Source organism: Colletotrichum gloeosporioides, assembly GCF_011800055.1.
Source record: "Colletotrichum gloeosporioides strain Lc1 chromosome Unknown consensus_36, whole genome shotgun sequence".
Taxonomy (NCBI): domain Eukaryota; kingdom Fungi; phylum Ascomycota; class Sordariomycetes; order Glomerellales; family Glomerellaceae; genus Colletotrichum; species Colletotrichum gloeosporioides.
This window is the reverse complement of record NW_025544681.1, coordinates 1,214,906-1,231,206: the sequence shown is the minus strand read 5'-3', so window position 1 is coordinate 1,231,206 and position 16,301 is coordinate 1,214,906. Positions and strand designations below refer to the sequence as shown.

Below are 16,301 nucleotides of genomic sequence, written 5' to 3'. Positions count from 1 at the left end.
ATAAATAATAATATATCTTATAATAATTAATATTACACTATAGCTCTTCTTAATATAAATAACAATAGTATTATTTATATTAATTAAGTAATTAGAAGCGTAATTAATAGTGTATATATATTTATATATATATATATCTAGCTAAAATTATAAGGTATTAATACCTCTATAAAGCCCTAAAAGCCCCTATAGATCTTACAACTAGCCCTAAGACCTATTTATTACCCGTTCTAGATAGTAATAGTCCTCACTTTAACTTTAGGGTGGCTGCATCCTAAGGTGATCTTTATCCATAGGTTTAACTATAGGTGGCCAGAGGCCCTGACTCCAGTATTTCATTCTTTTCTATTATTCATAGTCTCGATGGCGCAATGAACCCACTGTAAGACTCAATAGCGGTGGATAATATTTGCGCAGGCTCCTGGGTATAGATAGCGGCTCTAATAACACGGGCGGCATTGAGAACGCGCCTCTATCTCTTTCTCAAATCAGGAGGCATTTCTGTGCCTCTCTCATCAGAACTTAAATTGCCTTCTATTCGTACTCTTCGCCAAGCTTGAAGAGCTTTCCAGCCATGTCAGCGATACCGACCGCCGCAGACCCCGACCAGGATCCCGAGCGAGATGCGACAAGTCCGATTGCCGTCCGGGCGCCAAGCCCGATTGCCGGGCCGAAGCCGATGTTCCGCTCCGTGCCGTTTCAAATCCTTGTTGCTTGCGGTGTGTCATTCACGGCGCCCGGAATGTGGGATGCATTAGGCGGCCTAGGCGCAGGTGGGGCCGCCGAACCGTATGTGCCGCCAAAACGTATCATCCTTTGTTTTCATAACTAAGACTGTTTCCTAGGTATGCTGTCTCTGCAGCGAATGCATTGGTCTATGGTTTGTTTGCCATTGTCTGTGTGGCTGCTGGTGCCATCAACAACCGAATCGGGCTGCCGTACGGACTGGCACTCGGCACGATTGGCTACCCTCTTTACGGAGCAGGACTCTACATGAACAATAAAAGCGCCAATACGTGGTTCATGCTATTTGGCAGCGCCCTATGCGGGATATCTGCAGGCTTCTTCTGGGCCGCTGAGGCAGCTATCATCATCGGTTACCCGTCCCCAGGGGATCGCGCGTTCTACCTCGCCATCTGGCAGACGGCGAAAGCTGCCGGGCCCATTGTCGGCGGTGCTATCAACCTCGGTCTGAATGCCAGCAAAAAGACGACGGGTTCAGTTTCATCCTCGACATACATTGTCTTCATAGTCATCATGGGCATAGGCCTTCCAATCGCGCTGTGCTTGTCACCCCCGAATATGGTATGGCGTCGGGACGGTACTCGGATCACCACAAATGTCGGCTCCAGCTGGGGATCGGAGTTCAAGGCAGTCGGGAAGTTGTTCGCCAGCCGTAGAATCTTGCTACTTCTTCCAGCGTTCTTTATCAGCTATTTTTACAACGGTTTTATGAGCACTTGGCTGGCAACGTATTTCACCGTTCGCTCCCGCGCATTCTCAAGTTTCTTCACAAATTTTGCAGGAATCTTTAGCTCATTCCTCGTCGCCATTCTGCTGGATAACCAAAGGGTTTTTATCAAGACCTGTGGCCGCATTGTCTTTTCATCAATCATCGTACTTCTTGCCGGAACCTGGATATGGGCTACTGTCTTACAGAAGCAGATCTATGACGCGGACGAGGCACCTGCATATGACTGGTTCACGGGCGGCTTTGGTAAGAGCTATGCTCTTGTCTTCTTCTGGCAGTTCGGGGGCCAGGCATTCCAGCAATTTCTGTACTGGCTCGTTGGCCAATATGCCACAGATATTTCTGATCTGAGCAGACACACTGGAATATTGAGAGGCACAGAGGCACTGGGCCAGACCGTTGCTTGGGCGTAAGTGTGTTTCTTTCCTGTCCGGCCACTACGGCAAGACTTTGTAAATGAAGTCCTTCCAGTGGCCTCTCCGAAATACAACCCCACTGACAGTTTACCTACAGGATGCAGTCAGAAGGTAACGCAAATCACTTTGTTAGCATTGGCCTTAACTTCGCCATCACTATACTCTGCGTCCTTCCCACCTGGATAGTCCTCTCTGAACTGGAGGGGAGTCATGAGAGCCCAGCTAGCGCCGACGAGGAGGTCTCAGGCGGAGAGAAGACAGCTTGAGTCTTGGGAATTGCGGTTTACTAGCTGGGGGTACGGAATACGCTTGCAAGGAACGAACGAACATCTGAAGAAAGACTTGATACGGAAGTTGGTTGACTTTATTCAAAGCAAGCTTTGAGTCGCCCGCCTACCATGTAAATTAGGGCTCATACATCAACGCAAATGGAACAGCGACTGAGATTGTAGTTTGGGTCTACTGCAGCAGGAAGTCCATAACAGTGCATGATTCGGTAGTTACGACGTAGCCCCGCGCAGAAGGCTCACATTACATTCACCCAACATGCAATATAGCCACTACCAATTCAAAGTGGAGCAAATTTATCGATGCCGTTCATCTTAGAATTGGTGCGAAGACGCGCCCCAAGAATCCATGAAGCGATGAATTAAATCACATGGTCGACTTTTGCCTATCTTCTACCCAACGCCCAACCAGTTTGCCTAAACGTCACTTTATGCCCATGAATCCAAGTTGAGCACCTTGCAATGCGGCTCATCGGCCGAGCGCTGTACAAGCCGGCCCAGGCGAAGAACCTTCTCTCCCGCAGCTTCCAGTGACTTCACAGCTTCCTTCTCGAGAGCAGGGTCCACCGCCGCAACCATTCCTACACCCGTGTTGAAGGTGCGGACCATTTGGTACGGCTCAACGTTGCCGCTCGCCTTCAGCCAATTAAAGACGGCGGGCATTTCCCAAGACGTCAAGTCAATCTCAGCACCGAGGTGGTCCGGCAGCATGCGAGGCACGTTATCAATCAGCCCCCCACCGGTAATGTGAGCGAGACCCTTGACGAGACGACCTTCAACGACGCCACGGAGGCTCTTGACGTAGATCTTGGTGGGGGTCAAAAGACTGTCGCCTACAGTCTTACCTGCATCCCAAGGGGCCTCGTCTGTGTAGGCAAGGGTCTCCCTCTCCAAGATACGGCGGACCAGTGAGAATCCGTTCGAGTGGACGCCGCTTGAGGCCAAGCCAAGCAGGATATCACCTGCGGCCATCTCATCCTTGCGAGGAAGCCTCTGACTGTTGACCATGACACCGACTGCGCAACCTGCGGCGTCATAGTCATCCTTTTGGTACATACCGGGCATTTCCGCCGTTTCGCCTCCAACGAGCGTGCATCCAGCGTCGATACAGCCAGCAGCCACGCCCTCCACGAACGAGGCCGCAGTGCTCAGATCAAGCCTGCTGCAGCCGTAGTAGTCGAGGAACATCAAGGGTCGGGCCCCTTGAACTACAAGATCGTTCACGTTCATAGCCACCAAGTCGATACCCACAGTGTCGTGCTTGCCCATGCTTTGTGCAATCATGAGCTTGGTGCCAACGCCGTCAATGGCGCCAACTAGGACAGGCAACTGGCCCTCATCGAGCTGAAGACCGCACTTTGCCAGGTCCAGCTCACCACCAAACCCACCAATCTCGGCATCTGCGCCCGGCTGCTTGGTGGCCCGAACTGCCTTCTTGATGCGTTCAACAAATTCGTTGCCAGCGTCAACACTGACGCCAGCACCGGCGTAGGTCAGGGCCTCTCTCTGTTGCTGAGATCGAAACGCACGGTGGGCGATGTCCTTGCGGCAGTACATCTTGTCGAAGTTGATGAGTGGTATTCCCTGCTCATATGCCTTCTTGACGGCGGCCTCCAAAGAGTCGGCGGTGGCATTGACGGCTATGACACGGCCTCCCGAGGTTTGCAACTGTCCCTCTGAAGATAGCTTGGTTCCTGCATGAAAAACGCTGATGTCAGGTGATGTTGGCGAGTTGACTACCATCGGGGTTCCCTTAGCATAAGATCCTGGGTAGCCGCCTGCTGCCACGACGACGGTGGCGCTGAACTTTTGCTCGATCTTGACGCTCACACAGTCGAGGCGAGCCTCGTGAGCCGTGCAAGCCAGCATGATTTCGGCCAGATCAGTGTCCTCAGACAACAACGGAAGCACGGTCTGCGTCTCCGGGTCGCCGAATCTGACGTTGTACTCGAGAACCTTGGGGCCGTTCGGGGTGATCATTAGACCGGTGAAAAGGACACCTCTGAAAGGGTAACCCTCCTTGCGCATGCCAATTATCGTTGGCTCGATAACCTCATCCTCGATTTGGCGTATAAGCTCCTTGGTAGCGATGGTGGTCGGAGCATAGCAGCCCATTCCACCAGTGTTGGGTCCTTGGTCTCCGTCCCCAATCCTCTTGTGATCCTGAGCGGGAGGCAGAGACAATGTGTGGTTGCCGTCGCTAAAGGTAAGAATGCTCAATTCATCGCCTGTCAGGAACTCTTCGATGACAACCTCGTCTCCCGCATTTCCAAAAGCCTTGTCCACCATAATTTCCTTGAGCGCCTGCTGGGCCTCTGCTTTGGTCGTAGGAATAATCACACCCTTGCCGGCAGCCAAACCAGTTGCCTTGATAACAACGTCATGTGATATGCGGTCGAGATAGGCAACGGCCTCTTCGTAATTGGAAAAATTCTCGTAAGCGGCGGTCGGGATGTTGTGTCTCTTCATGAAGTCCTTAGAAAAGGTCTTGCTGCCCTCCATCTGGGCTGCCTCCTTGGAAGGTCCGAAGCAAGGAATGGCAGCGGCACGGAAGTAGGCCTCGACTCCATCCACGAGAGGGGCTTCAGGGCCAGGGACAACAAGACCGATGAGCTTGGACTGAGCGAATTTAACGAGAGTGGGATAGTCGTCGGCGGCAATATCGGTAACGTTGGTAACCTTAGGACAAGTCGCAGTGCCTCCGTTCCCGGGCACGGCGTAGATGGACTCGACCAGAGGCGACTGGCTCAGTTTCCAAGCCAACGCATGTTCGCGTCCACCATTGCCGATGAGCAAAATACGCAGCTTGCCATTGGAGGTCATCGTGACTACCATTTGGATCTGCGACAAGAGAATCTGGTCTAGAAGAGGGTAGGAAGTCCGTTGGTTAGGTGGCAGCTCGATAGAAGTGGCTATCCAGATGAAGTGCTCAAAGATAGAATGAGTTAGGGATGGAAGACAAGCAAGTCTCTTTTTCTTATTCCACCTCCACTGCCTGAAAGGAGGGGGAAGTTGAGATCCAACAAAAGAGAATATATTCACTTGCGACGCCGGCGCGAAGTATTTTGTTATCACAAAAAAAAAAGCCCCTCCAAACTAATGAATGGCGGGGTGACAGAAAAATGGAACTTGGGTGGGTTAGCGCGAAAATTTCAATTGGAGAATTCTCGTTACCCCACCTTCCTTTCCTGTAATGGCGAGGGAAGTGCCACTGAAGCCCTGTGCCCCCAAGGCTTGCTGCTAGGAGGATCCTATGTACCTTGTCAGCACCTGCAACCTCGATGAAACCAATAGGCTGTACTCTATATATGCAATGTTCAGCACACTTGAATTAAAGAACCAGACGAGGCAGCACGACGTTCTCCAACTCATCAACACTCCCGCTACTTATGAACAGGGCATATTCATTGTACGCGGCACTCAAAATCACGTCTCGACTGGCCACGTCCTCCAGCTGCAAGTCAATCTGTGACTGTTCTGGGCCAAGGACCTTTCTGTACCACTCCAGCGCCAGATGGTGCAGTCCAAGCATGTGGAACGTTCTTCCGACCCCAAAGAAGGCCTCTCGTCTCTCGTCTGGCGTTCCCGTGAGCTTTGAATGGCAAAACTCGAACACACAGGCGAATCCCTGCATGATCAGGTATTGCCGGTTGTCTGCCTGGCGCTTGAGGGCATGGTGAATGTATCCGAGTCCGACGCTGAGGCTAATCATAGGGTTCAAAGGGTCTAGAGTTCGCGCCCTGAGGAAGTAATCTGTAAAGTTGTCGGTCAGTCCATGCCTGCCTAGGCCCCGCCCCGCCAGACTAATTCCCACTTACTTAAAGCGAAGGTGTAGCTTGTGGATGTGAATAAGATATGTCCGTAGAGCATCAGTAGGCATATGTCAAGCTGCTTTGCCTCAGCAGGACTAGTAGCCTCTCGATGGTTGACCTCACGATGCCTGTCTACCTGACTGCTGGACAGATGCGAGGCATCGATTATCTTGATCTGCCGCAGAATATACTTCTGAGCAGGTCCGGAGTTGTACCAAGATGCAGGAGACTGGCACAACCTGCACAAGGCTGCGAACATACGGTAGGAATCCGAATCCAGCTGCCGAACCTTCATAAAAAACCTTGCCACAGCCACGCACATCTCCTCGTCAGCCAGATATATGGCACACGCTATCGATCCGTCAGCTATTCCGCCAACGAAATTCTACGCGTGACCAAGCTTACCTGCCCATGCCACGTGGATTAGGAACATGTAGTCTTTCGAGTTGACGAATACAATTGAGTCTCTCGCCGCCTCGCAAACCTGGTATGCCTCTTCGGCACGATTGGCCAATGCTAGACTAACTGCATAATCGAGGAACAGCTCGAGCCACTCGCGAAAAGGAATGCCACGGTAGCCATCATCCTCATACGCGACGTTGATCCTTCTGTCGTCCAAGATGGATGGGGTTATGTCTGTAAGACTACTTGTCAGCACTGGTGAAGTGTAGAAGAAGTGATCCTTGTACCCCGGGCAGATTCTTACTCTTCGAAAGCCTCTCAGCTAGTTCTGAGAGGCCTGATTGCATCCTAGAGGATGCACTGAAAACTACATCGTTGGCAGCACCGAGAAACTTGAGATATTTGTCCCAGGGATAGAACTTCCTGAAAGATCTGAAGTCGCCCACAAGCTCCCCAGCAGCGGCCATCCATTGCGGTATCAGTGAGTGATCACCCGCCTGGATACCCCTCTTCAGGTTGCGGACGACTTCATATCGCCTTGTCAGCTCATCAGCTCGGGCACGTTCTTCCTGTAGACGCTGGTCTGGAGCAACAAGCTTCCTGGGTCGATATCTGGCTCGGACAACCCCGTTGTTTGTGGGTCTGCGCCTCTGATCTCGCTTTCTTCGTGGTTTTGTGGCATCAGACACTGTTGAGGCGCGTCCTCGTGATCTGTTCGGATCTCCACTAACATCTTCCAGCTGATTTCCGCCATCGTTGATTCGATCCAAAGCTGCGGCCTCGCTAAGAAGAATGAGTGCCTCCTCTTCCTCCTTGGCCTTTTCATAGATCCTAGCCAGCTCGATGCGAGCGTCGATGTTGGTTTCATCTACTTGGATCGCCACCAAAAAACAGTCTTCGGCTGCTGCCAAGTCGGATCTGGCCAGATAGCAGCGGCCAAGCTGCAGAAGCAGCGTGGCATCTTGGCCATAGATGGAATGTCGCAGGAGTTCATAGTAATCAAGTGCCTCAGAAATGCGCGGAACCATGTAAAGTTCGTCGGCAATGTCCCGAATGAGATAGGGGAAATCCTGAACGGCGGTGGCTGTTGCGGATTCCGTTGGGTCCAGCCAGCGAAGGTGGAGCTGAGGGCGTGTCAGTCAGCGAAGCAGCAGATGAATGACACGAGACGTACATTGGATTCTTGGTCATCTCGAATCTTGAGCCGGTATAATGCGAGACGTGCCCTGAATTCTAGGGGTAGGCCTAGACCATATGTGTACAGGTCGTAGGCAGATGGATCGAATGCCGGAATCTGAAGACGACGAGTGTGTTCCCTGTCCCACTCTCTGTCATCAACGCATTCGTCCCACAGTCCTTCATTGCGTCGCCCGAGCATCCATCGAGATAACGATTTGAGTTGTAATATGGCGTTCGCATAGTCTCCAGCGCAGGCAAAGAGCTCTACAAAGATGCCGACATCGTGCCACGAAAGTTCGTCTCCGGCACCACGGGCTTCCGCATGCGCATGAGTGAAGTATGTTTGGTAGGCGGCGACAGCTCTTTCAACGTCCTCAGCGCCCCCCAGATCAGCGCAAGCTTCGGCTAGCCTTCTCACAATGCGAATGTCGAAAGGTCGACGCTCAAGGACATAGGAGAATTCGGCAATTGCTTGCGATAGAAAGCCTTGGGCTTGACTCGCCTCGGCCCTGCCCAGTCTGGCATCGAGATTGGTAGGCTGTGCTTTAACGGCCGAAGAGTAGCACATCAGTGCGGTCTTGAGAGCTCCATCCTGACCTTCTTCGGCTAGACTCATGGCAAAAGATGCGCAGCTCATCCAGCCTGGACCATCCTTGGGACGCAAATGCGCAGCAATAACCATGGCCATCAGAGCTTTATCGCTGTGTCCTTCCTCGCGAAATATGGAAGCCAAGACGGTCCAGGCTTGATGTGTTTCGGCATTAATCCTGATGATCTCAAAGACAAGATTCCTCGCGCGGTCATACTCGCCACTCATAAACGCTTGGTTGACTCTGGCGAGACGAAACTTGATGTCGCCTCGGGGTTCCGCAGCTTGTCGGGGACCCCGAATAGTAGAACGCGTCGCAGCCTTCGATCTCATAGCTGCTCGGGGTCTTCTGAGTTCGTGTTCATCCTCATCGTCGACCGTAACCGTTCCTTGATGGGAGGACAGGAACTCTCGAACTGACTGGTCAAACTTGGCTATGTCTCCACGTAGTTCCATCTCGTCCGAGTCGGCATCGGACACGATGTCCTCATCCCCATCATTGGGTCCAGTTGCGTCTCTCAAGCCGTAAGGCTCGAGCATGCCCGGAGCCGGCTCCATAGCAGTGCCTCGGAGCTATCCAGCGAATATACCGTCGGCAGAGTTCAAAATGTGTTATTGATAACCCGGCACTCACAAGCATCCGAACGCATGTATGGCGATGTCCGTCGGTAAGTATGGGGAAGAATACCTACTGGGAGGCGTGGGGCCCAAGTTCAGGTTCTAAAGGTAGTAAGTCGATAGAGTCCTGCCTGCCTTTCAGAGAGGTAAGGCAGGTGTGTCTCACCCAGATGGGTGCCCGGGCCCCATTTTTTCTTTGCGCATGAACCCCTCTACCTTACCTACATTGTAATCACACGGCGACCGGGCTCAAATTACCTGATGCAGGCACGGCCAGGGTGCATGAGCTTAGGAAGCTCTTGACATTTAACGTCTGCGCAACGATCATCTGTACTGTCGTATGGTATTATTCACTTGTCCACGCATCGGATCACACCCGAGATTAAAAGCAATCGCCAGTATTCGGCAGTGGCGCTAACAGGACCTTAACCTAGAGCGTCTCTCCACGTACCGCCTAGACTGGTGTGCCACCTTGTGTATATATACGTACAGAATCGCAATGGGTGCTAAACCAAATCTTCCAAACCTCCTTCACCTATCCTTCCCACCGACCAGCCAAGGCACGGACTGGTGCTACCGGCCCCGTTGTTTGCTGTTGTTTGTTTATAGCCAACAACAATCCTAGGTCCTTGTGCATTCTCAATCACCAGAAACGGGCATTCGCGTGTACAAACCATGGCCATTGTAGAAACCAAAACCTGTCATGTTAACCAAGCTTGCCGTCTGCCTTGGCGTCTATTTGCAGCGTCAGTCGTGAAGTCGTGGGTATCAGTTTGTTTAATACTCACCCTTCACCTGCTCGAACACCTTGAGCATCTTCCTTCTAGCTCCGAGAGCATTGACACCACGGTCTTCCAAAGCCTTGTCGTCCAGCTCGATCAGCTCGTGCCACTTCATGTCCTTGAGGTTTTCGGTGTATTTATGCAGACGAAGACTTCGGAGCCAACTAGGAATGTCTTGCAAAAGAGTAGGGTCTGTGGGGTCTTCAGGAGGCTTCGAACTCCCGCGTCGTCCTCTAGGAGATCGACCGCGCACCATATCGGAGTGGTCAGACAGATATCCCTCATGGCCTCCAACACCCAGCTGTCCCACGTTCACCTGAGGAATACCATTATTGAGGAGGGGCGAGGATCCATCATAGGCGCTGAGGAAACCGTTATTCTGGGGAGAGGCAAACGCCATTGGCCCACCAAAGCCCGGCTGCATCGCGATGCCGGGAGAGCTAGGGCGGGACCGGTGCTGACCAAAACCAATGTTCTGTGCCTGCAAGGCTAGCATCTGCTCGCGGGTAAGCACTTGACCATGCTCATTGATCATGACGACGTTGGCACCCGGAACGTTGACGCCTTGGGCGTTCGAGGGCATTCCTTGAGGCGCGCCGCCAGGGGCATCGTTCGAGCGAGCACGTCTGTACTTGCGTACGTCGTCCAACGCGAAGCGATTGTTGACCGTCGAAAGGGCCGCGAGCTTCATAGCGGTTGCGTTCGCAACCATGTCTGCTTGAGTGCCACTTTGCTGGGCACTGAAGTTGGCGACAAGGGGGGTGTTGACCATCGACGCCCAGTTTCCGCCGCTGGGATTGTAAGGAGATAGGAGGGGAAGATCCGCCGGCTTGTCACTAGCAGTTAAAGTGGTATTCTGGATGTTCTGGTTGCCTGAGATCTGCGGGCGAGGGGATCGCAAGCCGCTTGATGGTGGCGCTTGAAATTGACCCATCGGGGGTTGGCCGCCAGAAGGCTTGGCTCCCTGTGCAGCTTGTTCGGTCCCAGTCCATGGAGAGCCTTGGCTCTGTCCGTTCGAGTCGTGACCGTCGCCTGGAGCAGAGATGGTTGGGGCTGCAACTGCGCTGTTGCGGTTTGACGAGGGAGGCGCGCCAGTCTGCTGTGTAAACTTTGCCTTTTCAGTTGCGATGGCTGCGGCCGCATCGGGGAACATGGCATTGATGGTTGAGGGATCGAGACCCGATTGGCGTTTGCCAGTAGCAGTGCTTGAGGGACGGACCATGGAGTTCCTGGCAGAGTCGACGTTCAACTTATTCATGGCATCGCTAAGGCGGTTGGTCATGGGATCTTTGGCGGCGGGAAGTCAACAGGCTGCCGATAATGAATGAAGGGAGTTTGGGTAGAACAGCTTACCTTTATCGAAGTTGGCAGGAGATAAGACACCAGACATTGGATGGTTCTTACCCATCTGTTGGAGAACCTGGATGAAGAACCGAATCTGTACCTGAGTAGTCTGTTGCAGAAGAGCGTAGAGAGCAGCGGTGCGCTCGGCTTCGCTCAGAACCCTGAACCACTGCTCAATAGCACTCAACTCGTCCTTGAAATCCTGGTCAAGTGTTGCGGCCGCCATTTCCTCCAAAGTAGTCTCATACTGGTCGATGTCGGCTATCCATTGCTGCGCAATTTTATCTTGGGGGTCTGTTTCGTGGTTGCCGTGGCCCTGACCCTGCTGAGACTGGCCATAGAAGTCGGAGGATGGTCGAATGCGACTCGAGGGTGACGAGTTTTGAAGGGCAGCCATGTCTGCAGAAGCCCTCAAGTGGCTATTGGCAGGAACAGCCCTCGACGAAGGGGGTCGAAGAGAAGACGTCGTGTTTGCCTCGGGAGTACTGTTGCGGTTTCCCGCATTATGACTGCCAGACATGTTGAGCATGGTCGACAGACTGCGGAAAATAGGGGAGGGTGAAGTCGCGCAGTAGCGGCGAAGAGGTTGATGTCAAATGACGGCGGAAAAGTTGGCAGGTGGCAGATGAAACGATGCCGGTGGCTACGGTGAAGGGTGTCGTGTCTTTGTCTAGCGATGGAAGGGGGGTCGGCCCGGGAAAGGAGGGACCAGCGCTGTTTCGAGATTTCGAATGGTCCCAAGATCCAATCAACTCAATTCCAGTGAACGAATGCCGTTGGTGCCACTCCAGAGAAAAATAGGAAATCGGCTTGCGTGGTGCAAAACCCGAACAAGCGAATTGAGCAGCTGATCAGGCAGGAAAATCTTCTGAGGGTCGTTCAATTGAAGTTCAGGGGAGCCAAACGGCCTGTTCTTTTGTTCCCGTTTGGCAGAACTCCGAGGGTGCGGGAGGAAAAAGAGAAAATCGTATGGTACGTATTTGGTACCCAAAGCTCCTGCAGAAACCTGCCTGACCTCAAAGGAGTCGGGATTGAATGAGGAACCTGCTTAACACATGTCTTGTCGGTAAAGGAGGGATTTGGTTGAGAGAGCCCAGGATAGTGATTTCCTGAGGGTTGCCTGGTGAGCGAAATGGCGAGATGCTGGAGTAGTGCTGTCTTGAGTCCTGCCAAATATGGCGGGAAGGTAAGGCAAGCGGCGTCGCGCGTGCTTTGTTCTGTCGACAGCGAGTCCGGACGAGGAGAGCGGCGGCGCGACTCGCTCTCTCACAGATGTGAGGGTGTGAATGATAGTGAAGTGGGGGGGGAGGGAGGAGCGGGCAAGATGGCCAGAGAATCAATGCTCTAGCGAGCGAGCAATATTATTCAAGACGTGCTGCTTCCAGGCAGGTAATACGATATTCAAGGCTGGCGTCGTCTGAAGGTATTACCCGATTGAAGGGGTTGAGGAAGAAAAAGGGTGAATTGCTTTCTTTGGGTTTGAGGAGACGTACTCATGTGCCTGGGGTCCGTTCAGCAACGTGGCGTGGCTTCTGCTTAGTCATAATGCCTCAACATCGGGAAGTCCGCCGCAAAGCACCTATCTTCTTTTGTTCCCTATTCCCTGTCGCCTACTGTATGCAGTACAAATACGGACCAGACAGGCAATTCTCCGTGAAAGGCCTTTCTCGTTCTAGGTCGAGTTGCCGACTGACTGATAGGATGCAACATCACGTAATTGTAGTGCTTGAGAGGTTCGTCTCACATTTCCTGAGGTTTATAGCGACCTACTAGTGACGCATGATAGAAGCAGACAGCGTACCTCTGCTGCTTCTGACTGCAGTTTCTAGTACTTGGGTGGGTAAGGGACTGCAGACGCTGGACGGGGCTTCTCTATTGTGGTCCCCGATTCCTTCCTAGGTCTCATTCGTGATTCGGGGTATGAGCTGGGATTCGGCCGCTGAACCATGTGGAGGAATTTGCAATCGGACCAACCCAAAAGAAGAGCATCAGTGACGGGGACACCATCGAGAGCACTCAAAAAAGGGCAGAGTCTTCATTCTCTTGAAGGGGTCATTGTTCCGCAACGCCAACGGATCCTTCACCACCAGAAATTCTGCCCCTTATATCAAGTTGTCCTCTCGTGTGCATTTCGTTTTTACATCGTACCAATTACATATATGCTGCGAGCCAAGTTGACCAACATTCGATTCAATTTCCGTGTGATCTACAAATGGAAGAAGCGTGGGTAGGCACGTGGTAGGCTCTCGCAACTTCACGACAGCGTAGCCTGTCCTTCACTCGCCCACGTCCGACGTGTATATTCTCGAGGAGAGTTAGTCAGCCAGTAGTATGGGGAGCGCGGGGCTCTCATCCGAAGCGCAGTTGAGCTGGATATTCTCGCTGACTCTCTTGAACCACTTGGTAAAATACTCGACAGAAAAGGTGCACAACTAAAGGTTCAAAAGCCGAGGTTGGATCGTGGTTGATTGATTCATTTGCTGGCTTGAATTTTCGCCAGTTCCATTTAATTCCCTATGCCCCGTTGTATCGTAGCCATGCTGTAGAAGAGACCAGTACCCATGAACCCAGCGCTGCCCGTTTATGCCGTCTCGCGCTTGCCCTCCTTAAGCTCCTTCTGCCGAAGAGGTTAGTACTTGCTTTCACGAGTACGAAATGGGTCGAGTCGTAAAGGGGAGGCGTACGAGGGCCTTCATGGTGCCGTGCAGAGCATGACGATGGTTGCGGCGGAACTTGGGATCGGTGCCCTTCAGCGACGGGTATCTCGAGGTCTTGGGCTTCTTGATGCTAAAGGCAGAGAAAGAACTCGTTAACATCCAGACTGTTCTCCTGGCTGCGTCGGGTGCAGATGTTCAATCATACCCGTTGCGGTGCGCCTTGCGCGACTGGTTGTGCTGCGAGGAGTTCTTGGACTCTGCGATCACAACATTAGCAAAGCTGGCGATTGGGCAATTGGTGCAAGAACAATAGAGTCACGACTTACTGGCCATTGCTGCGGTCGTACGGTGCCCCTGACGTGATGGTGAAATCTGGAGTGTCGTCCGTGGAAGTTTGGGTAGCCGGAAAAGGTGTCTTTGGGATTGTGGGCAAAAAACAGCAGCCCTAATTTTGTGGAAGTACGTACCTGCCGCAAGTGGGGCATCGACACATAGGTACCTTACCTAGGTAGGCGCTGCACCTTACGACCAGAGCATAGACCTACCGTGTCCCTCCGCCAAGCACTTGCGATACATCGTCGTTACGAGTTATACCAGAGAGAGAGAGAGAGACAAGTTGCACAATTGTAAGTCTATCGTTTTCACGCAAGTCCTCCTAGTAAATCACCACTTTCACGGGCGACAGCCAGAAATAACCACAAACCAAAAAGACGGACAAAATGCGAAGATAAAAAGAAAACGCCCAGCCGCACTGTTTAAAATCAGAACTGCCACTCTTGCGTTGTTGTTGCTTCTAGACAATGCGAGTCCTGCTCATCCACCTCCAGCTTTACAAGCTCATCGGTACGAAGCATCTATATCTTCAGCGGCCGCTTCTGCCGCCTGTCTAATGAAGCTGGTCATGCCTCACTTTGCAATAAGTGGCTTTATCGAGGAAACATTACCAGCCGCTGCAGCAGTCTGGGCAATTTTCTGCAACTGTTTGGCTCGCAAGTTCTTGAGATAACGGAAGAAAAGAACAAATAAAAGTTCCATGCTGTCTTATGTTAGCTTGGTCTAGGCTGTACTGGGTGCTTTCCATACCGCTCCTTGGTCATCATGAGAATGCCTTGCACGAGGAAGCCCTTGAGGATTTGAGGGCCAATGCCCTTGAAAAGACCCAGGGCACCTTCGCGCTCGATAATGAATTTCATCACCTCCACAAAACTACCGAAAGGCTTGCCGTTTCTCTCGGGAGGGGGCCTTGACTGCAGACCAACTTTGGCAACGATCAAGGGTTGCGTGGTGATGGTGGCCAGCGCTTTCGACGCGGCTCCCAAAACTAAGGATACCGAGTCAGCTTGGGTCTGGCAGCGGAGATACACACGAGGTGCAGCTGTAGTCAATTAAATGGGCAACATACGGAAGGCTTCCCATGGTTTCAAGTTGGTTTTGCCCGGAAAGAAGGATTCCTTGAGTCTCTCGTAGGCACCGTACGTAATAGCAGGGTTGACGACCAGTACCAAACTCGCCTTCAACCCCCTCCACAATCCAAACACGCCATCTTCTCCCTCTACGACTTCCCGAGCCGTATCGACAAAGCCCTTGCGTTCGGTCTTGCGCTGGGTCTGCTGGCGAGTGGTGATAACAGCAACAGGTATTGTGCAAAGCTGAGCGACTGCACCGGCCACCGCGCCGAGACTCAGCTCAACCAATGTTGAGGGTGGTGCAGATGTCTTAGCAGAGCGCAGGTAGAGTGTGCGGACAACAGAATACCAGTAAAAGTAGGCAAAGTTTGTCGAAGCGACACCGAGAAGGGAGCCAGCCATGCCCGAGTAAAGACCCTTAACACCGTCATCCGCAACAATCTTGCTGAGAGCGTCCAAAGTAGAAGAGTAATGCGGCTCAGTGGGCTCGTTCGACTCGGACTTAATTGTGGTTGATTGCGACTTGACTTGGACCTGCAGGCGCGTCTTGACGCTGATCGGGGAAAACACGGTCAGCTAGGATAGCACATGACAGGCAATCGAACAATCGAACCGAAAGCAATTCGCCCACGGGCCAGGCATGGCGACGGCTGGGTAGGACTACATGAAGGTATCGTGAAAGAAGATGCGGCTCAGTGGGAGAGGAGGCTTTCTCACATGTCAAGAGGATACACCAACGTATTGGCTAATACGGCACCGGTGGCGCCAGCGACAGCTTTGCCCCATGGTGATAGAGTCGCCGGCTTGGATTGAGCACTCATGGCTGGGTTTTACCTGCAAAAGCGGAAGGACGGTACGCTGGCAGGCAGGCGGACGAGTTTGTCGCGACAGGCACCTCAGGGGGACGAACAGTAGGGTCGCGGCAAGGGCCTGAGGTCGTCGGCGTCGGCGTCGGCGATCCGCCCCGGTCGGGATCCGAGGCAGAGCAGGCGGACGAGGCTAGAACAGCGGGCGATGAAGAAATACAAGTATCCTCCGCGAAAGTAGTAACGGGTGAATTGATAACGACGACGACGACGACGACAAATCGCAACTACTTATAAAGCTCACTGAGGGCCTACGGTCAAACTGAATGCGCAACGCTGGTCGAGACGAAGGGTCCAGGCCAAACTTTAAGGGCGACAAGCGTGCTCAACGACTCCCCATGACCACGGGAGTAGATAGAGGTACATGGGTGGCTATGACGAGCTGCTGGGCCGGGGAGGTGTGTCGACTTGCGCCGACGACCTCGGCCCTTTGAGACTGCGACCCAGCCAGCCGGCGGACCAGCCAAGCTGT

General features: G+C 52.7%; 4 protein-coding genes across 4 annotated transcripts; 1 reads left to right on the top strand and 3 right to left on the bottom strand.

Moving 5' to 3' along the window:
* Positions 1–574: 574 nt before the first annotated feature.
* GCG54_00006254 (uncharacterized protein) lies at positions 575–2,153 on the top strand (the record flags this gene model as incomplete). The annotated part of the gene is made up of 3 exons (XM_045406263.1): positions 575–789; positions 846–1,880; positions 1,985–2,153. The coding sequence occupies 3 exons, from the start codon at positions 575–577 to the stop codon at positions 2,151–2,153; spliced, it is 1,419 nt and encodes a 472-aa protein (XP_045265646.1).
* Positions 2,154–2,603: 450 nt separating this feature from the next.
* GCG54_00006253 (Bifunctional purine biosynthetic protein ADE1) lies at positions 2,604–8,714 on the bottom strand (the record flags this gene model as incomplete). Its single annotated transcript, XM_045406262.1, has 6 exons — positions 2,604–5,035; positions 5,520–5,927; positions 5,993–6,337; positions 6,392–6,622; positions 6,693–7,512; positions 7,563–8,714. The coding sequence occupies 6 exons, from the start codon at positions 8,712–8,714 to the stop codon at positions 2,604–2,606; spliced, it is 5,388 nt and encodes a 1,795-aa protein (XP_045265645.1).
* Positions 8,715–9,480: 766 nt separating this feature from the next.
* GCG54_00006252 (Protein VTS1) lies at positions 9,481–11,420 on the bottom strand (the record flags this gene model as incomplete). Its single annotated transcript, XM_045406261.1, has 3 exons — positions 9,481–9,509; positions 9,563–10,843; positions 10,910–11,420. The coding sequence occupies 3 exons, from the start codon at positions 11,418–11,420 to the stop codon at positions 9,481–9,483; spliced, it is 1,821 nt and encodes a 606-aa protein (XP_045265644.1).
* Positions 11,421–13,481: 2,061 nt separating this feature from the next.
* Positions 13,482–15,784, bottom strand: GCG54_00006251 (Peroxisomal adenine nucleotide transporter 1; the record flags this gene model as incomplete). Its single annotated transcript, XM_045406260.1, has 7 exons — positions 13,482–13,517; positions 13,585–13,687; positions 13,763–13,814; positions 14,502–14,593; positions 14,641–14,878; positions 14,960–15,516; positions 15,681–15,784. 7 exons carry the CDS (start codon positions 15,782–15,784, stop codon positions 13,482–13,484), a joined length of 1,182 nt encoding a protein of 393 aa, XP_045265643.1.
* Positions 15,785–16,301: the final 517 nt, after the last annotated feature.